Source organism: Epinephelus fuscoguttatus, linkage group LG10 (assembly GCF_011397635.1).
Source record: "Epinephelus fuscoguttatus linkage group LG10, E.fuscoguttatus.final_Chr_v1".
NCBI lineage: Eukaryota > Metazoa > Chordata > Actinopteri > Perciformes > Serranidae > Epinephelus > Epinephelus fuscoguttatus.
Window position 1 is genome coordinate 34,273,967 of NC_064761.1, and position 26,225 is coordinate 34,300,191.

Sequence of the window (26,225 nt, forward strand, 5' to 3'; positions counted from 1 at the left end):
TACTGTAGAAACATGGCAGTGTAACATGGTGATCTCCGTGACGAGGACCTGCTCCCTATGTAGATATAAATAAACAGCTCATTCTAAGGTAATGAAAAAACACAACGATTCTTATTTTCAGCTGCTTATACACTTAAGACAAAGGTCAGCAGTGTCGCATGTTGGACACATTGTAAAGCACCTTGATGCAAATTTGTAATCTGTGATATTGGTCTTGCCTTACAGTCATTTCTGGGCCCCCTGGACCTGCGCCTGCTGGGCCCATTCAGTAATCCCTCCATGCCTTCAATGCACAACCAAATATGATAGGATATATTCCCAGCTGCTGCACTATGGCAGATATTTTGACACTTCCTGTCAGGTATAAGCACCAAAGTATCAGCTGAAACACCATGAAGCGCTCTGCAGCTGCTACAGGAGATGAGAAACACACTGTTCCACATTTAAAATGGAGAATCTGACCAAACAGCTGAAGGAAGCAGATTAGGAAATGAGGCCACAGGAAGTGATCTTAGATCTGTCAATGTGAGCTCAAATGTGGATTTGCGGACTTAAACGTCCCTGATGTGAGATTTTGTAATGTGGGAAAGATTGCACAGATTTGTTGTCCTCCAGTTGTGGGTTAAACAGAGCGTCTTTCATAGGTATCAGCCAGTTTGTTTCCACACTACACATTCACCAAAGAAGAAAAAGGGCGATGCTGTCTCATGATGCTACGAGAAAAATATCTCATAATTACAAGATCTTTATCTCGTACTTCTGAGATACGACTCTAATAAATCTGAAAACATTTTCTGGTAATTATAAGATACTCCGTCCTAAAGATGCAGAAGTCATAATGACTAGAAATGACTTTCTTTGATGGATGCAATGTGCTTCTGAAGATTTCTGTGCTGTTCATTTGCATTAAAATTGGTCTAATCCCGCCTGGAGGGTGGGCTGCTAGTAACATCAGTGTTGTTCAGCAAAGTGCATTATTGTTTATCGTTGTTGTCGTACATTCTGTAAAATGATTTGTCTCAACACCAACACTGCTAATCTAAATTAACTCTGTACAACATCAGGAGGAACTCTCTGTTTAGAGCAGCATCAGACTCTGATGTCAGACACATTTTTGGACTTGTGTCGGTCTCGGACTCGACCCACTCCTCGAATGATTTCGGCTGCAGCCCTGCCCGGGAGTTGTGCATTGGTGGTGTAGCCCTAAAGCGTCTTTCAAGCCACGAACAGCACTAAGTAAGGCCAGTAACAGTTAGTTAGGCTATAGGCATATTGTATTCGAGTGGACTCACTATTACTAGCTATTTGAGAAGCAGCCTAGTCTGATGTTTTTCGGCGGATGACTGGCGCGTGAACAATTGTAAACTTGTGAACATGAGCAGCTGTGGTGGTGTGAGTTTCTCGTTGTGCTACACTTTGAGAGGAGAGGCAGTGCTGTGCTAACCTGTGGACCCTGCTTCCAGCTCAGCAGTGCACTCAGAACAAAATTTGGCGTGTGACCAAAACGAAGCTGAGATCGGGACACAAGCTAGCCAGGTTTAAAAAATGTTCCAGAACCACAATAACTGCTATTGCCATGTAATTACAGATATTTTTTTAGGAGGTCAGACAAACTCTGGACTTTCACCTGGGAGCCAGCTGTTTGTTTCACTTGTGAAACCAAAAGTCAATTAAGTTATTTGCTCTTTTTAAAGCATCTTTGAGTATCCTGAAAAGTGCTATATAAATCCAAAATTATTATTATTAGTAGTATTATCATTATTTTAATAACAACATAGTGTGTTGTTATGTGTAGCATGCTATGGTAGTGACATAAGTCACTATACATCACGTACTTACTTAAAACCAAACCATGATGGGGGTTTTTTTAAACCTAAGCACGTCCTTTTTGCCTAAACTTACGGAAATCAACCTGAAAACGAAGTGTTTTATCTTTGTTTTGAAAACACTGTATGCATGTAACCAGCAGAAACTGCACATTTCCAGTGAAAACGGAAGTGTCTTTTTAAAAGACACAATGCATGTAAGGTGCATATATTGACAAGCTGTTCCTGAACATCCAAAACTGACACAGGAGGGTACCTAGTGGGACATATCTGGACAAGTAGCACCACTGACAAAGCAGCGGTACTTGATGAGTTGGGGTGAAAACAGGTTGCTGACGCCACAGGGCTTGAAAAGACTTGGATAATATTTTGTGCGCAATATAACTCGTTTCACTATCAGAATTTCATCCGTTTGGTCTGATAACATTTCGAAAGTCCAGGGGAGCTGCACGATTAAATCATTTTATTCCTATTAAAGTTAGCAGAGTGCTAAACAGGAAGTTAGCCACTCGGCTGCCATAAGTCTTCAGTGCGCGTACTCTATGGGTCCAACAATGTGGAAGATCCAAACAGATTCGAAATTGAGCTAGGCTATAACAAACGGGACCTTGCCTTCAACGCTGTATCAAGTTCTCTTTATACTTTTGTACCTCTCTTCTGTGATCTTGACAGAGCCAAAGATTTCAAAACAAAAGAAGCTATCGTAGCTTGTTAGCTGTGTTGCTCCATCCTCTTGTAACTCCTCCTCTGTCTGACCTGTTCCACAGCAGTGAAGTGGTTTGCAGAGGCGGTGATACAAACACGTCTCTTTAAAATAAAATGCACAAACCTATTGTCCTGTTAGCGACCAAGCTAACTAGCATGCCAGCTGGCAGTTTGCAACCCTAGCCGGCTTGTAACTAATTAGTGCTAACGTTTTTCACTGGCTAGCGTGTTAGCTGGATGAACACTGTTTTGCCGCTTTCTGGTGTGGCCGGGCTCCTCGCACTACACTGTATAACCTCCTGAAATCTGGAACCTTTTCAAACACGCCAAATTAAGTTTTGTCCAGAGTGCACTGCCACCTTTACTCCGACTACATAAGAACCAACCTCAGATACTTGGGGACAGGAAGGGGATGAAACTGGCTATATAAATCGCAGTAGTGGTTATTGACTGCTCACAAACATGGACTGAAGCAGAGAGAGTGTGTAGAGGAATGTTATAATAGTTAATCTGTTTTTTTTTGTTTTTCTTAAGAGATTTTAGGGGGGAGGGGATGAGGTTACAGCGTAGGGATGAACGGATGAACTGACAGATGATCAGCAGCACTTCTGAGGTAGCTGGGCGGGCTTGTCGGTCAGTCTGGTGGTCTTGGTCCCGGGGGCCGCCGGCACCTCCACGTCCACGCGCTCGGACATCTTCACACAGATGATGTCCACCAGGCGCTCGAAGACCTGCCGCACATTGATGTTTTCCTTGGCACTCGCCTCGTAGTACTCGAAGCCTGCAGGAGGAAACAGAAGGGTTATAGGGACAAGTCACCCTCAAATCAAAACTATCTTTTTCCTTTTACCTGTAGCGCTGTTTATCTTGTAGACCTCGTTGTGAGCAGTTTTATGTGGGAACTATTTTTTTTCTGCCGAAGTACACCCACCAACTGTACCACTGCACAGAAGAAAGCATGCACCTAATCACTGACGAGAGGCTCATGCTGATGACAGCACGAGAATGTAAACCTTAATGGCATCCTCGTTGGCTGAGCTGTAACGTTAGCTAGCCTAGTGAAGCTAAGTGAGCACTTTCTTCTGCGTGGTAATACAGACACACATTTTAATACAACTTTTGGTTCTAGAATAATAAAATCAGTTGCTCTTTCAGTCCACTAGATGGTGCTGATGTTTTTTTTTCCTGGTGAGGTCAGCAGAGGTCTCAGTGAGCAGCATTTGGCAGGAAGTTCATCAAAACAAAGATGGAGGAAAGAAATCTGAAATGGGCCGTCAATGTTCAAATAAATTTTCTTTTAAAAAGCGTGGACACAAATGGTCTTAACATTTAATTTTTGCTCTCTTTAGGCTTTTAAAGTCTGTTATCTGACTAAGTTGGGTGTGGTTTCATCTATTTGAGCATCTCAAGGGGTGTTTGCTGTATTCCGACTCTTCTTCCCACTTCACAAATACCTCTTTGATCCCAAATGTTTGGATATGGTGTGAAACTACACAGATGGAATTACTAAAAGTTATTCAGCTACTTTGTTCCTACTTTTGTTGTCACTCAGTCTCCACATGTAGCTGCTTACTTTTTTTTTTAACCTGACTTTGCTGGAGCACACAAAATAAATTAATAACCTGGTCTGAAACATGTCCATGAACGGTGTGACACTTTTCGCAGCAGCAAACTCTTGTCTCTGTGTTTCAGCCTGCAGCGTTTACTTACCAACCAGCATTGTGTTTTCTTAATTTAAGTGCCTCTTTGGCCTTTGGCGAGAGGCAACACACTTAGAGAATTTAGGTATTACTCAGTAGACACACGGCCCGCGGTGAGTTTACAGAGGTTGAGCTGCTCTTTGTCACAGAACAGAAAAATAAAACCTAAATGTGCTGCTGTCATGTCAGCAACAGGCTACTGTCTCTGCACACCTCAACTTACAAACGTGATGATTCGCAGGCAGGTTCTCCATTTGTTTAACTCTCCCTGTCTTGTGTAAAAATTACATGTTGTTTAAAAACACAAACAAAAAAAAATTTAACCTTTGTGTTGCTTAACAAAGTTACTCATTATGTCAGGCGGCTCTCACAAACTGTTTGGACATTTTCCTACGAACAGTAATGCACCCATATTTGTTCATACCCCACGCATTTTGAAAGGCTGTGATCACATCACCACTGCGCTGATGGGAGTAAACAAGGAAACAGTCCTGAGCGGTCTTGTAAGGAGGCAGGTTAGGGTGGTGGATGGGTCACAAAAACACAGACTTTCCCCTGGAGATGCGTATTTGAATCCGTGTAAACTTTGAATGAACTTTGAGTCATTTTAAGGTACATCCTCACCATGTTTCTTCTCCTAAACCTGTTACAGTCCCCCTATTTATTCTGTTTCTTTAATGCAGCAGGTAGGCTACCTGATGAGCGGAGTCATCGTCCTTGTAGGGAGCACCTAGACCTGGTAAAAACCCTGTCACTCTGGCTGAGATGTTCTCCTCCATCAGAGCATTGTTTGTTATTTTCACACTTCCAACACCCTTCACTACACGCAGCACTCCTAGTTGTTTTCGTGTTGCCTGCGCTTAAAATTATTCTTTCTGTGTAAGTAAATTATTGCCTATTTTGCCTATGTTTGTCATGGCCTTAGAGCCAGGTCTTGACAAACCCTACCCTCTGTAACTTTACATTAATTACGTATTATACGTTAAAGATGTATCGTCATTAATGGGGCGCCAATTCATAGGGTATCATACGAACCGTTCTACGACGATAGGTTGATTATCTATCTTACTATATCTTTACTACAAACATATTAACAGTGTTATGTTAGAAAGAAACAAAAGTCTTTTTGGTTGATTGATTTATCGGCCAAACATCGGTATCAGCTCATATACTCCCTGTTGACTGTCATCAGCCTATCTGCAAACAGAGATCTTCCCCGGGACGCTGTTGGGATGAAAGGACACAGTAAACTCAGTATTGATATTGATATATGAGGATGCACCCTGTTGTTTCCTTGTTGATGCTACATATAGCTACAACCTATAATACAAACACATTATCCTGGAATATTTCTGTATTAATGAATCATTAATTAATCAGTTAGAATTGCCGCCACATGGCCGAATGCCACGGTGCACCAGTCAGGCTGCACTTACAGTTTCCATCCATGTCTGTGAAAACATGGACGCTTCACACACAGAAGATCTATACAATCAGCGCAGTGTCAAGATTAGAGTCACCAATTCAGTTTCTGACCAAATGTCTCCCCTTCTGTTCCTGAGATATGACATTAAAACATGATGATGTCACAGTGAAGCTGACCTTTAACCTTTTCAAAATAAAATGTCATCACTTCATTATTTTATGCTGTTACACATTTGTGTGAAATTTTGTCATAATTAGTGTACTATTAGTGTAAGTCTTGAGTTATGTCCAAAAAACAAATTTTGTGAGGTCACAGCAACCTTTGACCTTCGACAACCATATCCTAATCAGTCCAAGTGGATGTTTGTGCCAAATTTGAGGAAATTCCCTCGAGGCCTTTTTGGGATTCCGTGTTCATGAGAATAAGACAGACGCAAAGTCACAGTGACCTTTGACCACCAAATTCTAATCAGTTCATTGTTGATTCAAAGTGGACGTTTTTGCCAAATTTGAAACACATTCCCTGAAGGTGGAAAAGATATTGCATTCACAAGCCAATCCCAGAACATTAGGCCTCCAGCCATGGGTATTGCTGGTACTGAGGCATAAAAGTTTAGATTTTGTTTATTTATTTGCATAAATAGTGTACAAATTATGCAAATAAATACATAAATACATGTATAGAAAGGACAGGAAAAAGAAATTAAAAGTTTAAACCTTGTGCAGAAGAGGTTAGAAACCAAAAATGGCTTCTGAAGATACCTCCCCTATTAAATAATAACAAAATACATCAAAAGAAAAAGATTCAGGTAACATGAACCCCCTCTGGCGACCATATTGGAGTATTTAGTAACGGTGACGTCTCACCTAACTGGTCGGCGAGGTGTTTTCCTTTCTCTGGAGGTACGACTCTCTCCTCGTCCATGTCGCACTTGTTGCCCACCATGATCACCTGGGCGTTGTCCCACGAGTATGTCTTAATCTGAGTCGCCCTGAAAGAACATTTTAAATCCTTAATTTGAGTATCGAACAGAAAACAAAAGCAGCATAAACACACCAGCTCTCCGGGCTTATCTCGTACCAGTCCTGGACGGCATTGAAGGACTCCTCATTGGTGATGTCATACATGAGGATGAAGCCCATGGCCCCACGGTAGTAGGCTGTGGTGATGGTGCGGTAACGTTCCTGCCCCGCTGTGTCCTGGAAACAAAAACAAAGAGACAGTCACACATCTGATTTACTCAGGAATAAAACTCAGAGCTTCTTTGCTGCCACTGACTGTCCCATGTCTGTCTCTTGACTCACTGCCAGCCCAGCAGCATCTCTCGTGGGGCAGTTTGTATTTTCATGGTCAATATCAAACAATATCAGCCAGTTAAGCACATTAACAATCAGCGTCTCCTCTACACAGACCTCTTTGACTTTGCCGATCAAAGGTCAACATTGTCTGTTCCCTGGTACCAAAATGTATTAAAATACATAGCAAGTTTATGGGAGGCTAACTAGCTGTGGTTGGAGACTGGTGGCCCCATTTCCAGCACCGTGTGTACTACCGAATGCAAGTATTTCTTAGTTTTACATTCATTAAAACAGACACTGATCTGTGGGTGCTATTTTATTCATCACTGAGCCTCTGTGACCAAGATTTACCCATAACACCTTCCTTCCTTTTTTTTAAGTTTACAGAGAGGTTTACGTGTATTTACAGAGAATTGTAGTTTTAGTCACAGCATGCATCAGAAGCCATCAGCTGTTAAAAAAGTGTAAATGCATCAATGAAGTATCTGCGACAGACTGAAATCTGCAGTTAGGTCAGATGTTGGAAAGGTGTTAAGGCGTCTGCCTCTCCAATTATCTTTAACTCTTGCTGAAGATTGTTCTCTCTGTCACATATGAAAACAACTCGAGGAAAACAGCTCTATGGATTTCAACACATACAGTCACACAGACTGTGCGCCAAGCTGTGGTAGCTTGATCAGTTCAAACACTGAATGATCCGTGTTTGAATTGTTGAAATTACACTGTGCACTGGTTTCTCTGCAGGTGCACCTCCCTCTGGACTGTGTGGTACAGATGACCTAACATGACTCTGACCAAATTTGGGTATGTTAGGAGAAGCAAATATTCCCAGAAGTGGTTATCTAAATAACAGGAAACAGCAGCTTAAGTGACGGGAATCACCTTTAAATGTGTGTGTATGGGAGAGCTTGTACGTCCTTGGTGTCATACGTTCCCAGAGGATCTCAGTGCTGATTGGCTGTCATGGCACGAACTGGTCGCTGAAGTTCAGATCTTTCAACTCTCACAAATAAGCGTATGACACAAAATCACGCTACGCACTTCATTCGCGCCTCTTAATTTGCATATTTGGCATCATTTGTACCAGTACCAGCACCAGTAGGAGTTTGTGTCTTTACATTTACTTTACATGTAATTCACCTGGGCAAATTGTTTTATTCACGCCCGGTGTGAACACAACATTACAGGTGAGACAACACAACATTACAGGTGAGACAACTCCATCCCCCCAGTCTGCAACTGCACATTACAAAGAACGGTGAGGAGGAACAATGGCGTGAAATCCCTGCCTTGAGGAGGCAGTGTAAAAGAATCTTATGTGGTCAAAGGGCATTTTGTGTGTCTGAGCCCAGGGGCCCATTGGCTCATAATCCACCCATGACTGCAGGGGACATTGTTTGGACACTGTTTCCTGTTGGCAGTGTGTAAGGATGAGCCCACATCCCAACATACTAAGCTGGGATATTATCTGTTATATTCTGGCTTTCAAAACCAGACTGTTTGATTTGGCTAATTGTGCAATTTTCTGTTTCCATGGAGACAGTCTGAAGTCTCCATCATTTGGACCACAAGATGTTACACTGCATCAATTTTCTTTTTTTCCCTATGACTCAAAAGCATCAGTTTTCTAAATGGAAAGCCAGAACACAGAAAAACTAATGTCACTAACATGTACAAACACATTTACCTATTTAAACTGTCATCTTACAGATGTGGAAACATTAAAATAGAATAGATAAAAGATACTAATTCTGGAGCAATCATTATTCATCCATCACACACACACACACACACCTGTTCTCACCTCACAATACCATACAGCGATGTGTTGAAACTGCAGATTCACACTGACGCTCACAGAAGCTCAATCTGCACTTCACCACCTTTCAGCCTGTCATCAGTCTGTTCATTAGTCGACGCTGCAGCTCAGACTGTCTCTGTGTGTTCGGCTACAGCAAAGAAAGAAGTTCTTACCAACATCTACTGAGTACGAAGATTTTAATATCTACAGACGATGACACGATTATTGTTTTGTTAGCATTAAACTAGAAAAAAACGCTTTGTGGTTGTGCGCCACCGCAAACTCATTAAGTTGGAGTTACAGTTTCCATCCATGTCTGTGAAAACATGGATGCTTCACACACAGAAGATCTATACAATCAGCACAGCTTCAACCAGAAATTGTTTGTCTACAACAAAATCAGACTATATAGCCCTAAAATATTCTCACGATATTTCCAGGTATTTTTGTGATAACGATATTGTCCATGATGTGACAAATTAGTAAAAAAAGAAAATTAATTTAAGAAAACAAAATTGCAGCAAAATAAGTGATATAGTTTTACAGTTTGCTTTCAAATACTCTGCTGCCGTTCAGCAGCTAGCAAAACAACCTGGACTATTTACTGGAGTTGACCAGCCCACATAATTACAAGCATGGCCATTCTCGGCTTTCAGTGTCTGATAGTCCACCATAAATATTTGTGTCATGTCTCATCTTGTCAACAAAAACGAAACAGATTCCATCTAGTTTTTATTATCAAGATCTATTTTGAGCTCATCACCACAAATCCATCCAGCAGCTCCACCATCCACAGTCAGACACACACAGCTGATTATTTACTGCTGAATTACAGCTCACAACTCGCACCAACGGCTGACGCTGCTCCGCTTTGTGCTGGGTACTGAAACATCCTAATGCAGACTATTTACTGGAGTTTTACTGGAGTTTACCAGCCTGTTGCTCATGCTGCATTTTAAGATAATTACAAGCACGGTTGTTCTTGGCTTTTGATAGTCCATCGCCAACATTTTCGTCTTGTCTCATTTCATCTCGTCTTGTCTTGTCTCATCTCGTCTCGTCTCGTCTAATCAATGGGAATGAAATGATGAAATGATTTCTTCTTAGTTTTTATAATCAAGATCTATTTTAGCTCATCATCGTCTCGTTTCCGTCATGGAAAAAAGGTCGTTGGCAAAAAAATTTCGTCATAGTTTTTGTCAATGAATGGCTCAACCCCTTCCACAGCAGTACATTGCTTAGCTTCTGTGACGGCAGTCCTGTCTGCTCTGTCTGCTTCTTCAAACTAGGGGCATGCTGCCCAACATCCTCTGCAGGTAATACACTGACTTTGGATAAGAACCTCCTGCAACCACCCTCCAAACTAATCCTCAAATATGAAATCAATGACACTGTGTATGTTTGTATATTCTTGTTCTCTGGGGAGGTTTCCTGTTAGCACTATGCTAATGTTTATAGAAAAATGTTAAATGTGCAGACAATCTGCTGATTTAAATGTATTCAGTGATATAAAGGACCAGGGACACATGGTTTTAGATTTTCAGCAGCTTATCAGTTATAAAGACTCTCTGCTGTCAGAACATCTCAGTCTTTAATCTCACAGGAACTAAACAGCTTCTCTAAGACTCTAAACCGTCTTATCTGACGCACCAATCGATCCGCGGCAGCCAACGCCGACCACTGCTCCCCTGCAACAAACCAGCTGAGCCTCAATGTGACTTTCACGCCCGTCCACAACAACAACTCCCACGTCGTTCAGCCTCCACCATTTCATCCTCACACCACTACAGCTGGTCTGGGTGCAGCCATCCTGCTAAATTTAGCTCTTTTGTGCTTCGCTTCCTCTGCACTTGTTCAACAATGTCTGGTTTTCTCTTTCTTTTTCTTCATGTTGGACACGGCAAGTTCTCGTTTGCATTTAATTAATTCAGATTTGATGTGGAGCGTGTGTGCGTGTCTGTGTGTGCGCGTGTCTGTGTGTGTGTGTGTGCGCAGCAGCGACATTAATCACGGATGGTGATAAGCAGCAGAGCCTCAGGCAGTGACTGATTCCTCTCAGTTTAGTTGAAAGCAGAGAGAAACGTGTGTTTGATTTCAACAGAGGAAGACAACACTGCACTCCAGCAAAATGGCCAAAAGTATGTGGACGGCTGAACAGCGCAGCACCATGTTCATTAACATGCTGCTCTATAACAACCTCGTGTGGTTTCAGTTTCTTCTCCAACATTGATGTCAGGTCTGACTCTCAGTCGGTGTTCCAGTTCATCCCAAATGTCTTGGAGCAGTTAGGCTGGAGCCTATCCCAGCTGACATTGGGCAAGAGGCAGGGTACACCCTGGACAGGTCACCAGACTATCACAGGGCTGACACATAGAGACAGACAACCATTCACACTCATATTCACACCTACGGACAATTTAGAGTCACCAATTAACCTGCATGTCTTTGGACTGTGGGAGGAAGCTGGAGTACCTGGAGAAAACCCGCACTGACACAGGGAGAACATGCAAACTCTGTACAGAGGGGCTCCAACACCCCGAAGTTCAAACCATTCTATGAAGGTATGATGAATGAATGACGTGAAAGTGCTCGTGTTCTTTGGTACCGCAAATGATAACACGAACACTAACTTAAGCTTACAAGCTAGCCAACAGCAGCACATTTTATCATCAGGCACTAAAGTTACGTGTTGTGGCATAAACTATACGATCTATGAGCATAACATTAGAAACATTTGGTGTTTATGATGTTAAATTGTCATCTTCACTGTATTAAGTTGTGAATATTCGCAAAATTCGCCACTGACGTGCAAGAAGCAGATGTAGCAAGAGTATATTTTGGCAAGTGACAACTGTTCATCAAATGTTGGCGATAATGCTTCACCTGGTTGCAGTTCTTGAGCAGGTTTTGTGACCATCATTTCCGTTAAGTGCAACAATCTCGCTTGATTTGAGACAAAAGTAAACCAAAAGTCAAAATCTGCACCCTTTGCAAGGGAGTACATCGTGTATGTAATACAGCTACTACATGTGGTTGTATTAATATAAGCATCTGATTTAAGACACAGCACTTGCCTACGAAGATCGCCATGTTGCACCCCCATGTTTCCACGGTAGCCCAAAACGGACAAACCAGACACTGGCTCTAGATAGGGACATTTGAGTTTTTGCATCAGCCACTGTAATAAGCAGCTTCTCTACGAAAAGGGCGTCAAAAAAACGCAGATTTTTTTTTTACTTGAAACTGTTTTTTTAGTATTTTTCCTGGTTTAAATCAGCTGGTTTGTTTGTTTTGGAGAGGAAGAGACCTCTGCGGGTACTTCGGCTCCTGGTAAAAACCTCTGGGACTATGAACACTGAAGGAATTCTAACAGGGAGAAACTTAAGATGGTCATAATCTGCAATCCTCACTGCTAAACACCACTAAATTCCCCTAAATGTGAGACACTGAACCTTTGAGGTATTTTCAGACCAAACAGTTCTTGGGAGCTGTTCGAAGAGCTTCAGACCTTCAAGGGCATTTTTTCTGTTTGCATTCACGCCATCAACAGGAACTGGTAAGGTACTGTAAACCACAAGCGGTTGGCGAAGTCACTTTTGCTTTGATAAATCTAAATTGTGTTGTATTTCCACCATCACATATTTGCTCATTAAAGCTTGGACATTTGTTCGTGTTTTCTTCAGTCTTTTTTCATTGTGAGCTGGCGTTTGTGTTTTGTGTTGTCTGTCGTTTACATGGGTTTTTAAATGTCAGTTGCTGATGCTGTATTGGCTCACGTGTTCGACCTCAAAGTTCTCCCCTTGTGCTGCCAGAATATGGATGCTTAACGCACAGAAGATCTATACATTCAGTACAGTTTCAAGATTAGAGTCACCAATTCAGTATCTGACCAAATGTCTCCCCTTCTGTTCCTGAGATATGATGTTGAGTAATGGCCAGAATAAGTGTTTTATGCAGAAATTTATGATGTCACAGTGAAGTTGACCTTTGACCTTTTGGATATAAAATGTCATCACTTCATTGTTTTATCCTGTTGGACATGTGTGTGAAGTTTTGTGATAATTGATAAATGAATTCTTGAGTTATGGCCAAAAACATGTTTTGTGAGGTCACAGTGACCTTTGAACACCAATCTAATCATTTTATTCTTCAGTCCAAGGGGCTGCTTGTACCAAATTCGAAGAAATTCCCCACAGTGTTCTTGAGACACTGCGTTCACGACCAGCAAAATCTAATCAATGCATTGTTGAGTCCGAGTGAACATTTCTGCCAGATTTGAAGAATTTCCTCAGGGCGTTCTTGAGATATTGGACGGACAGACAGACAACCCAAAAACATAACACCGGAGTCATAAAAAGTCCCTCAAAATGGCATTTGATGAACTACGATCATTCCTAGTTCCTACAGCTGCTGAAACAATAAAAAAGGAGGGTTCTTATTGCTATGAAAAAGTTCCTCAGATCCTTTAGTTGATTTTGTTCTTTGGTGCAAATCCTCAAACAAATCTGTAGTTAATGAAATTGCTATAAACCAACAGACATGCAGGGAGGCTGTCACTTTAGAGGCAACTACAGCTCCCATAAGGCTTTGATCGCACGCACATGGCGAGGCTAAAGGCACGCTAACATGCTAAAATCAGTGTTCATTTTAGCGAACACAAAGCCTCATAATTGTTTGTTGCGTTGTATTGTTTATGTAACATGTTTATGTGTGAGTGTGTCTATTTTTACTCATCACTGCACTTTCAGTTTGAATCAATCAGCTCTGATTAGCTCTACTTATGACGCCGTCCCCCCCTCCCACACACACACACACACACACCCCACCTCCCTTCCTCCCCCCTCCAGGCTCCTCTCTCCCCTGCCGGCTCTCAACCTCTTCGCCCCAAGAGGTCTCTTTAATTGCCACTGAAGACAACACTGTTATAGTGCATGTGTGCGTGTGTGTGTGTGTGTGTTGGCGAGAGAGTGAGTGAGCGTGAAGAGCTGCTGCCATGGCAACAACATCACCACTGATGACACAAGCTGTAGAGAACCAGAAGTCTGTCTTTTCTTTTATTCTCCTCCCAGCAGCTTCTTGTTGACTGAGAGCAGAACATCATGTTACTCAGCATCACTCTCTGTCTTACACTTTATTATACCATGACATGTTGTGGTCATGTATATTACAGTATACTGTCACCAGAATAAATGTCGGCATTGTTCGTTTCTGTAAACCAAGGATGTGTTATATTTGTATGTTTCACATGAAGCAGATATGTTGGAATTTTCCGTACAGAGACATTGTTGCATTTTCAGAAGGGACCGTGCAAAGGAAAGCGATTGTTTTTATCAAGACATCACTGCATTTTCAGCCGCGATAGTGTCATGAAAAGCAGTTGTTTTATACAGAGACATCACTGTGTTTCCAGTCAGGATAGAGACACAAAAAGCTGCTGTGTTTTTTACCAACACATTGCTGCGTTTGCAGACAGGATAGTGCCAAGAAAAGCGATTGTATTTTTACTGAGACATCACTGTGTTTCCTGCCAGGACAGTGTCATGAAAAGTGGTTCTTTTTTTTAAGACTTCACTGCAGCTGTGAAAGTGCCACATGAAGTGATTGTTTTTTTACAGTGACATCGACACATTTCCTGCTGGGATAGTACCACAAAAAGCAGGTATTTCATCCATCATCACTTCTTCCTAATGAGAAACTCAGATTATCTCCATTATCTGACCTATGTCAAACATAAATCAATCCATCCTCACCCAGATCTGCAACTTGATCCTCTTGTCGTTGCGATACACCGTCTTCACCTTGAAGTCAATGCCCACGGTGCTGACGAAGGAGTTGCTGAAGGAGTCGTCGGCGTAGCGAAACAGGAAGGAGGTTTTCCCGACGCTGCTGTTGCCAATGATCAGCAGCTTAAACATGTAGTCAAAGTTCTGGTCCGAGCCGTCCCGCTGGCCGAAACGCTGGTCTGCTTTTGCCATCTGGAAAGAGAGAGAAAACACAATCAGCATCATGAAAATCCGTCAGCTAAAATCTACAAAGACTTTATCTGATTGCTGGAGCTTGTTGGAGCTGGCTGACACCTGACAGGAAGCTCCGATACTCAGGGCCAATAAGAAGTGTACACCACCCTCTGCTTTGTTTGAAAAAACAGAAGGTGTTCCTGAGACAGGGACTAAATCCTGGTGAGTGATGAACTGGACTCAATGATGAACTGAGTAGATTTTGGGGGTCATAGGTCATAGGTCAAAAGTCAAACCCATTGTGACCTCATCTGTTTTATTCTCGTGAACGCAATATCTCAAAAATGTGTTGAGGGAATGCATTTGCAAATTCGGCACGAACGGACTCAAGAATGAACTGATTAGGTTTTAGTGGCCAAAGGACAAGGTCACTGTGACCTTGAGGCCATCTCATTCTTGTGAACATAATGGCCTCTAGTTTCACAGACCGGGCGCGGCGGGGGCGCAGCGCACCTGCGCTTCGCCAACTGGGTGTGGCCAGGCAGATTTTGCAAGTTCGGCACGCCGTACGCGCTGGCGCAGCTACTCCTCTTACCCACCACCTCCCTCCATGGCAGAAGAGAGCAGCAGCGTCAGACGGCCAAACTTCTCCCAGGAGGAAACTGATGTTTTGGTCCGGGAGGTCCAAGCTCGCAGTGTCCGAATATACGGAACTGTGAGCAGACCTCCACGGTCTGATGATGCAAAGGTAGCCTGGGAGGAGGTCACCACAACTGTAAATCAATGTTGCGTTTCTCTCGTGCACGCGCGCTCTCTCTTTCTCTCTCGCAGTCTCACTCTGTTTCTTTTCTTTTGACTTTTCTGAGATGACAGATGCTGAATATATACTCCCTATCTGATGCTGTGGCTGTTTGAGGTTGGCTGAGAGGGATGTGAACTCATTAGTTTGCGGCTGTGTTAATCATTCAGGTTGGGTTTCCATTACGCGTGCCAAACGGTGCCAATCCCCTTTGATCTGACATCAGATGTGACGGGACAGTCGATATAGAGATACATTTATGTGCTGATTGCCCGAGCTCATCTGAGACGGACTGACACAAAGTGGTCTGACCAGTCCATCATGGACATCCTGTCCTCTGGGACCATTCAGATTGTTACCAGCTCAAAGCTCAAAGCCAGCATCTGTGATGGTATGGAGGTGTGTTAGTGCCCATGGCATTATGGGTAACTTCACATCTGTGAAGGCTCCATGAATACTGAACGGTACATACAGGTTTTGGTGCAACATGTGCTGCCATACAGACGACGTCTTTTTCAGGGGTGACCCTGCTTATTCCAACGAGACAATGAGACACAATGTGCTTGTGTTAACCCCCTGAACATGTGTGGAACTTTATGAAGCACAAAATACGACGTCGACCCCGAACTATTGAGACACCGAAGTTGTACATAAAGTAAAAACTTGAAAGAATTACACTTACTGAGTGTTGTATAAAGAAAAGGTGATCTCACACAGTGGTAAACATGCTCCTGTCCCAACTTTTCTACAATGTGTTGCAGCATCAAACTCAGAATGAGTGTATATTTAAAAAAAAAACAAAAAAACAATAGTTTTTCAGTTTGAACATTAAATATCTTGTCTCTGTCAACTGAATATGGCTCAAAAAGATTTGCAGTTCATTGCATTCTGTTTTTGTTCATGTTTTACACAGCGTTCAGACTTTTTCCAGAATCAAGGTTTGTACAATAAACTGTTCACAAGGCAAACAAACGCTGTATTTTCACATATACACCTAACAGCAGGCAGACAAAACATTTTGCAGCTGTAGAAATAAAACTTCCTGAATACAACCAACAAAACCTGCGCTCTGAATTCAAAGGTGGCTTTTTAATGACTCTTGTGTCGCAGACAGTTAACAGTTTAACAGGTTTTGTTTTTTCACTTCAGATGAATTCTTCCTCGGGGACACTTCTCTGACCTCCAGCTGCGATAAAAACCTGTCGGATGAGTTAACAACTGCACAAACGCTGCTGCTCCTCTTTGTTACTAGAGAGCCGACATTTGAGAAGCTTTGCAGCCGAATATGACTCAGGCACAAACAAACCTGCAGCATGTTCAGCAGAGACCCAGTGCAAACAAACATTAGCTGTTAGACCTCACCTGTCAAGTCAAATAAAAAGCCTAAGCTGCTCTGCGGTTGACCTTGCAGACAGGCAGAGGTCGGTGTGAAGGGTTAGTGTGTGAGGCCTGAACGAGTGTGAGCGGCAGATGAGTCACAGCTGAAGATCCCGCTGGGTCCGATGCAGCGTGGATGGCTGTCTCGGTGGAGACTCAACCTCGCCGTCAGCCACCGGGGGAGGAAAAAAGAGACTAGGAAATTTATTCTGAAATGATGATTCAAATTGTGGATGAATGTTCATAATCTCTGGATATTTATGAGAGTCATCATGTGACTCATTTGGCAAAAGAAAGCTGACTTTCTGCAGCATGTCGAGTGATTTTAGAGACATTTTTCTGTCAGTTTCTGAGCTCAAATTGAATGAAGTCTCATGCGCCATCTGTCACTCTGGTGCTTCTGCTCTCTATTAAAGACTCATTATGTTATCTGCTGTTCATGAGTTCAGATCACGCTCATCTTCTCTTTTAAACACGTATTCTTCAATATAAGATAAACGCTCAGTTGAACTTGAACAACAGCCACGATTTACCTCAAAAATACAAAGACAAATCATCAGTGGTGGAATGTATTGAGCTCATTTACTGCACAAGTGCAAATGGCTATTTCATGGGGCAGGTTGGAAAAACAAAGACAACTTTCTTTTCCTTGCATGCCTTCACAACGGCGAACATATTGATCTATTGATTGCAGGGTTGGATATTAACACCAGCCACCAGCCGAATGCTCAAAATATGCATTTGGCTGCTAGATTTGCTTCACTCACTGGCCAACAAACAATAGTAATCTATTGAGTGGCTGGTAAATTTTGGAATCAACCAGCCACAGTGGCAGGTGGATAAAAAAGCTCATTTTAATCTCTGATTGATTGATTGAGGAACCACGTTTAACAACAGCAAAGTTATATCACAACACTCGTTTCCAAACTGTCATAAAACGTATTTATCCAGTCGTATGCTCAGTATTTCGGGACGTCTGGGGTGCTTTGCTTGACCTGCAGCCCCCGCAGCTTCGGATAAGTGGATGAAAATAGACGGAATGGATGGACGGCATGACTAATTGATTTACAAATGCTATTTTGAGTGAAGTAATCCTTTAAGTACAAATTTCAGGTATTCGTACTTGAATGTTTTAATCTCATGCACTTTATACCTCCATTCCACTACGATGAATGAATTTTTTATGCCAATGCCCATCCTGTATGGGCTAACAAACCATAAAAATCAAACAAACAATCAGATCATCATTGTGTAGCACCAGGTTTGTGGATTACTCACAAAGGCATTTACTATAGGCCCGTTTCCACCGCAGGAACTTCGGGGTAATTTTACGGGGCCGGGGCCGTTGGTGTGTGTCTCCACCGCAGGAACCACCCCCGAAGGACAGAGTTCCGTAACTTTCACAGGGGCTAAACAAGTCCCCGCCTCGGAGTAGGTACTCAGAACGGGCCCCAAAAACTCCTGGCTGGGGCTTGGGGTTTACTTGGTACTGATTGGATATACTCAAGGTGGGATGTGACGTCAACAGAAAGTGACAAAAAAAAAAAAACGGTATTTCTAAAACTCAGCAGACGAGGAGTCACATTTTTAAAAGGAGTCATAAGAGGAAAAGCTGCTGTTCTTCTTCTTTGTTGTTTCTTTGCCGCGTCACCCCAGTCAAAATGGTCGCGCAATGATTATGTCACATCCAGAGCCCAGAAACTTTACAGGAACTTTCCTCCTACTCCACCCTCTCAGTGGAGACACGGCGGTTGAGAGAGCCGAGCGAGAGGACGTTCCTGTAAAATTCCTGCCCCCCAAATAGTACCAGGAACTTCTTCAGTGGAAACGGGCCTTATGTAGCACTAAGAAAAATCAAAATACGAATTAAACAAACTGTCTTGCCTTCTTTTTTCAGGCATTCGCGACAAAATTGGCAAACTAAAACAACTATTTCAGCTTTTGGTCATCTGAGCACCAGGGGTCTGGGTTTAGACGAGTCATTTCATTTCATTTCATTACTCTCGTAAGTCATCATAGTATTCGCAATTAAGAGGAAAATATTGTGCTTTTCACTCAACCATGTCCCCTAGAAATTACGTTTGTATGTCACTAAACTGTTTCCTTAATAACGTTGTGGCAACGCTATCGCCTTATCTGCCACGTGATCTACTGGGCACCAGAGACACCATTTCTTTCAGGTAACAAAAGACAATATTAATGTGCCGCACAGGCCGCGAAAAAGAAGGGTCGATAGCGAGTCTACAAAGTGCTGGACTGTGACACCAGAACCTCAGGTTTGCATCCAGACTCCTGTCCTGTCTCCTGTCTCCTGTCTCCTGTGTAGGCAACAAAAGCACTTTGGATAAGAATAGGGAAGATCATGATTATTGTTTTATGTTAATAGAAAGGTTATAATAAACTAGAATTACGGCCGTGCAGTTTGTACGCCTCCACTCACCAGTCAAGTTTCTCTTACAGAGTCATCCATGGCTGTGTAAACATGAATGCTTTACACACAGAAGATCTATACAATCAGCACCAGTTCAAGGTGGATCACCAAGATGAGTGTCACGAAAAAAGTACCTGATCAAATGTCTCCCCTTCTGTTCCTGAGATATGACGGTAAATAATGGCAAGAAAAGTGTCTTAAGCAGAACATTATGACGTCGGGTCCATGTCATTGGTCCGACAGCCCATTGGTCCGACATCCCATTAGTCCGACGGTCCGCGGTGCTGAACAGCTCTCGATGGGCGTATTTCTACCTTGATGGTGCGCCACGACCGGCTCTGGGTCAGCTGGGAAAGGCTTGAGGTGAAGCAGGCTCACGGCTTATGTGTTTGGCACTTTCTTTTTCATTTTAACCCACACCATGATCTTTTCCTGACCCTAACCAAGTGGTTTTTGTGCCTAAACCTAACTAGACCTTAACCACAGGGCATCATGATGATTTCAGAACAATGGGACTTCAGAGCAATGGGTTTAATATGGTCGGAACAATGGGATGTCGGACCAATGGGCAGTTCCCATGACGTCACAGAGAAGCTGACCTTTCACTTTTTGGATATAAAATGTCCTCAAATCATTATTTTATCCATATAGAAATTTGTGTGAAGTTTTGATTTGAAGAGTAATAGCCAAAAACATGTTCTATGAGGTCACATTGACCTTGACCTTTGACCTATGACCCCAAAATTCTAATCAGTTTATTCTTCAGTCCAAGTGGACGATTGTGTCAAGTTTAAAGAAATTCCCTTAAGGTGTTCTTGAGATATCTGTTCACAAGAATGACATAGATAGGTCACAGTGACCAGCAAAATCCAATCTGTTCATCGTTGAGTTCAAGTGAAAGTTTGTGCCAAATTTGAAGAAATTCCCTCAATGCATTCTCGAGATGTTGCATTCACAAGACTGAGAAAGACAAGGTCATAGTGACCTTGACCTTTGACCACCAAAAACTCATCATATCAGTTTATTGTTGAGTCCAACTGGACGTTTGTGCAAAATTTGAAGAAATCTCACAAGGATGGGACGTCCTTATGTGCAGACATAGAGATGGATGTATGGACGGACGGACAAACAACCCGAGCACACGATGCCTCTGGCCACAGCTATTGCCCGCACAGAGGCAAAAAAATTGCATACAGTGTGCACCTGATTTTGAGGTCTACCAAAAGTATTCAAAATAAGTTACTTGACTTGAGTAATCTAATGAAATACATCACACTTTACATTTTAGGACATGTATTCAAAACAACCTGAAAAGTAACTATTTATCAAATAATTGTAGTGCAGTAAAATATTTCCCTCTGAAAAGTAGAAAGTGGCATTAGATTAAAATATTCAAGTACTTTAGTAAGAGTACCTAGTTGCAGTCCACCACTGCTCCAGCAACACCATAAAAATCACATTAAGGCCACTTAAAGCTCCAGTGTGCAGGGTTTGGGGGGGATCTATTGGCTGAAATGGAGTATAATATAATAAATCTGTTTTCTTTAGTGTTTAATCATCTGAAGTTTTCGTGACCCTAGAATGAGACGTTTATATCTACATATGGAGCAGGTCTGATGGATGTATAAAGACACCTGGATACAGCGCTGAAGGCAGGACAACGTTCATTCCTATGAAAGGTGCTTAGTGGTGCATGAAGCCAAAATGGTTAATCTGACACCTTTAAAATCACCTGAATGATCGGCACTGCGTCCGCACTGTGCAGCCCACAGATCAGGCGCACAAGAGAGTTCAGCTGGCCGAGCTGAATACTTCTGATTAAGTCCTCTGTGAACCTGAATGGGGATAAATTGATTCAATCATGTGGCTCTTCTAAACTCTCCAGATGTTATCAGACTGAATGGACTTAATCCCAATAGTGAAACAAGTCATTTTGCAAGGATTGTGATGCTCTAAAAAAATATCCACTGATTTACAGACATCTCTTTCACCATGTAAGTCAATGGGAAAAAGTCTTTTTGGGCCACAGGGCATCACATGACGGTGTAATTACATTGCTTGGCCACTACAAAAATTGGCTTCAAAGCCTGGCACACTTCCTGAGGGCCTGGCAGGTCCTTGTCTATGGAGAACACCATGTTGCACCGCCATGTTTCTACAGTAACCAAAACAGACAAACCAAACACAAGCTCTAGATAGGGACATTCACATTTTCACGTCAGCCACCGTAGTAAGAAGCCCCTATGTGACAAGCAACGTCGGAAATTAAGGTGAAACTGTTTTAATCAGTGTTTCTACTAGTTTGAATCAGCTGGTCTATTTGTTTTGTAGATGAAGAGACCTCTGTGGGTAATTCAGCTCCCTGTAAAAACCTCCTGAACATCTGGATCAGCCATGAGGTGAGCCATGGGCCAATAGTGAGTTAATGGGCCCCTGGACACAGATATGCAAAGGGCACCATCACCTGTGCAAGACACACAGGCTTTGTGGTGGGTTTGCATCTCTTTGTAGTTGTTATGCATCTTTTTGTGGTTTTGTGTCTCTTCGTGGTCCTTTTGTGTTTCTTTCTGGTTGTTTTGCGTTTTTCGTTGTAGTCATTTGAGGTCTCTAGCCACCACTATTTAAACACAGTCTCACTCCGTAGTTGTCAAAATCCGAGGCTTGGGCAGTGACTTGCAGCATCAGACACTGATGAAAAACGCCATTCTTTAACATAGGCATGGTATGCAGTCAGTGGGAAACACGGCGGGACAAGAACAAAAGTTAAGGCGGCGAAAGCCTGAGTAGGGTGGGCGGGAAACACCAACTTCCACCCGGGAGTGCTGTGTTTGTGTCCCGTAAAATTATAAAGCCAAAATCTGTTCTTTTTATTAAACCCAACCACGTGTGTGTGTGTTGTTGGAGGAATTAAACGTTTGCATTGTTGTGCTGACGTAGTGCTTTTACTTTGAAAGAGACTGTATGCAAACCGTACATTTCCTGTGAAAACAGAAGTGTATTTTGAAAACAGACAACACATGTAACAGGCAGAACTTGACACGGCATCCCAGAACGTCAACAACCAACACACACAGGGTACCTTGCATGTTGTATCTGGACATGGAAGCTCCCTGACCAAACGTCGATATGTGACGAGGTCGAAATGAGAATGTGGTAATGGACTTGGACTGCATGGAAAAATGCTGATCCAAGAACTCTGATCCAGTTTTTCACGGAATTTTACTATCAATCCAACGGGCCAGCATACAGACGGCAGACACAGGAGGGCAGGAGGAGTAGCGGTCAACTTAGTTAACTGACTATTTGTTTTCTGCTCTGGTTTTTTGAGAGTGATATTTTTATTTGGTTTACACTCTTACTATTTAAGTAAAGAGCACTGATGGCATTGTTTTGGGCACAATTAGTGAAATTGGAGCCATGGATGGACTACAGAAACACTACTAAAATAACTGAAAAGGAAAAGCTGCATTGTTTGTTAAATGCCAACAATGTCTTGTGGTGTTAATCTTTTTTTATTTATTTATTTAGGGGAGCAAAGCACAAGTGTGTGGAGGCTTGCTGCTATTTTAATTTCATTGTTAGACATTTTAAAGATTTCTTGTGTTGATCTATTTTCTATTTATTAAGGGGCCAAAGCAAACCAGCTATATTTTTTATTTAATGTTAATGTTCAAATTTAAAGTTTGTTTATTTAACCCTGTTAACAATAAACAGGTCAGTTTCTCATACTAACTGTTGTGGATCATTCTAACTAACCCAATTAAGTAGTTGTTCTTGTTAGAGTAATATTGCTTGATCAAACCTTTTCTAACATGACAGACAACAAAATAAGTGAATATGTATAATACACGCTTGGATCAGATTGGTATCGGTATCAGCCAAAACTCAAGGCTGTAATATCGGTATCGGATCGGAAGTGAAAAAGCTGGATCGGGACATCCCTAAAAATAACTGTTATTCAACTCCCTATGAACATATAGGATAGAAAATATTCTCCTGAGACCCTGTGTCCTCACATGAGGACACCACATCTTGGATTTACTTGAACTTATCTTTCGTTCTACTTAAAGCTCCAGTAGGCAACATTGTTTTGGTATAATTGAGTATAAATTTATAATATCCTCCAAGCATAATGTAAATCAAGTGGTCTGAGACAAACAATAGGTTTCTGCACCTCACCATGACTCTGTGTTCAGTCTCTAAAGAATCTAAAGAGGCAATGGCAAACAGTACACCAGGTAAAATAGCTATTCCAGCACAGCAACTGCCTACATGGCTAAACAACCCAAAAAAAAGGAAGACAGAACTCGGTTCCCCGGAGCCCCGGAGGGAGGGGAAGGGTGAGGTGGGGCCAGGCCCGGCCGGAGGGCACGAGGGTTGGCCGTGGAAGCAAAGCCGAGGGCTCTCCACGGAGAGGGAGAGCTGAGCCTCGGGGGTATGTGTGGGGCGGGCTGCTGCACGGTGAGGGAGAGCCGAGCCTCGGGGGTATATGTGCGGGGCCGCGAGGGAGGGATGGAGAGGGCTGTTGCGCAGTGAGGGAGAGCCGAGGCTCCCCGAGAGGGAGAAATAGAACCAAGTAGGATAAAATGCTCGTCTGGTAGGAGGGGCTCAGGGCGGAGACGAATGAAACCTAACTCAGATGAGACTCAAAAATCAACCGTTTTCAGGCTTTCTCCCTACTGCAGCTTTAACTTAGACCTGTTGTCCTCATTCATGGACACTTTTTGTGCCATCTAGTGGTTGTAAGAGCACAATACACTAATCCATGTTAAAACAAGATGGCACCCATCTCTGCCAAGTCAGTCTGCAGCCGATCCCGACACAAAAGTGGACAAGGTCCAAAACCTGATCACATGTTATGGTTGAAACTTGTTTATTTATGATTAATAATGTTTGTAGTCTGATATGGCAACAAATTTGTCCAATTTTTGCAACAGTAACATGCGAATGCGCTGTTAATCAGGAAGTACTCGTTTGAAGACAGTGGGACTGTTTAACGTCTCGTTTGAAGACATCAAGACTTTATTATTGAATTGTTACAGGAGACTTTATTAACGTCTCGTTTGAGGACATTGGGACTTTATTATCATTGACAATGTTTAGTTTTTTATATTTATCAGGTCCTACTGATCCCAAATAGTTGGGAGAAATTTAAAATGCGTCAATGGCTTAGTGGTAGAGCAGGCGCCCCATGTACAAGGCTGTTGCCGCAGCAGCTCGGGTTCGAGTCCAGTCTGTGTCATCCCCCCTCTCTCCCCCTTTCACACTTAACTGTCCTGTCCATTCAAGGCAAAAAATATCTTCAAAAAAAAAAAAAACACCAAACAAAAGTTCAGGTCTCAGGAGGACATTACAGAGACATTAAAGCACCCAGAGGGACACTAAAGACAGACACAGACGCAGCATGAATCCCACCTTAGTAACACCACATAAAACCACAACGCTACAGGACCAACATATGGAGGTATTAACACAGCAGCAGGAGCACCATACGGATATACAGGCTCAGATAACACACACCCTAAAATATCTGACATTATGAAGTTTGATTCATGATTAAAATTCACATCTGTGCAGCACAACAGAGCAGCATACATTCCTGTAGGGAGATGAGGTATTATAGACACACTACGGCAGATTAAGACGTCATCACGAGGCCGATAGAGGCTCAACTCCCCACAGACAGCCACAGACACGCTGCACCTGCGAGATTATTATGGGATATCAGATGAACCTTGTGTTTTATTGGGGTTTTATCAACGACAAGTTTCACCTATAAGGCACAAAGGAGATCCATATAACCAGAGTTTGGAACATGATGGAGGTGCTGCAGACAACATATGTTTAAATCAATACATAATGATCAATTACAAGCACCGCAGGAGCACTACGGATGCCTGTAGGAGATTAGAATATATGTATGTACTCCTATATGATGGAACAAAGCTTAATTTAAGGTGGTTATAGGGTAAGAATATAATGGGGCTCCATTGGCGCGCCGGCTCAGGTGTGATCGACGTTTCTGGATTCATATTAGCCATCAGGCCCGTGTGTGCGTGTGTGTGTGTGTGTTCATTAAACCGGTGTTAAACGGTGTTGTGTGTCACCGCCGGTCATCCGTGTTGTCTGTGTGTTTGTCTCTTACCTCTGCTGGGCGGATGTGATGCTCTGACTCTGCTCTGCACCTGACGGAGGCGGCTCGCTGCCCCAAATAACACCAACAGCAATAAAACCAACAAACGTGTCCTCAGCGGAGACAACGACCCGATCCGATGCACCGACACCGTCTGAGCAGCAAACCAGGAACGCCGGCTGCGTCGTTTGCAATCAGCAGAGTGGAAATTTTTCCTCCAGAAATGAGGTGAAATTGCCCGTAAAGCGTCTCCTTACCGCGGCGCCGCACGCAGCTTCCTTTACGCACGGCTCTACGCTGACATATCCTGCGTTAATTCAAGGTGGAGCGAAGCGATGTGGGAATGTTTGCAAAAAGGCTTCTGCTGCCTGTCACCTCCTCCACCCTAAAAATAACCACCGCCGGCTTCTCTGTGAATGAATTTTTTTCCTCTCTCTGTCTCCTCAGGCAGTTTGCGGTCAGCTCCTCCGCCCTATCACACGGCAGATCTGTGCAGACGCGCGAGCGGCAGGAGCGGAGCGGCGGTCTTTTGCGTGCTATGACTCATAACCGGAGCGGTGAGGCGTGTAATTGCTTCAGCCTCAATGACTGAGACATCGGGCTGAGAAAAGAGGAAGAATCCGCGCGCGCGCACACACACACACATACAGGTGTGTTTCTGCAGCACATACACACCTGTGAGGCTTCATTCTCCAGTAATGCCGCATCATGACAGTGTTTGGATGTGAACAGAGCTGAAAACACACCTAATTAATTATTCATGACAAAATAA

The 26,225-nt window shown here is 42.9% G+C and overlaps 1 protein-coding gene across 1 annotated transcript; it reads right to left on the reverse strand.

Annotated features, from left to right (window-relative positions):
- rab3b (RAB3B, member RAS oncogene family) lies at positions 1-25,990 on the reverse strand. The gene is made up of 5 exons (XM_049587706.1): positions 25,466-25,990; positions 14,507-14,731; positions 6,738-6,856; positions 6,524-6,648; positions 1-3,312 (listed from the first exon to the last, which is right to left on the reverse strand). The coding sequence occupies exons 2-5, from the start codon at positions 14,729-14,731 to the stop codon at positions 3,128-3,130; spliced, it is 654 nt and encodes a 217-aa protein (XP_049443663.1). The 5' UTR covers positions 25,466-25,990; the 3' UTR covers positions 1-3,127.
- Between the last annotated feature and the right edge of the window lie 235 nt (positions 25,991-26,225).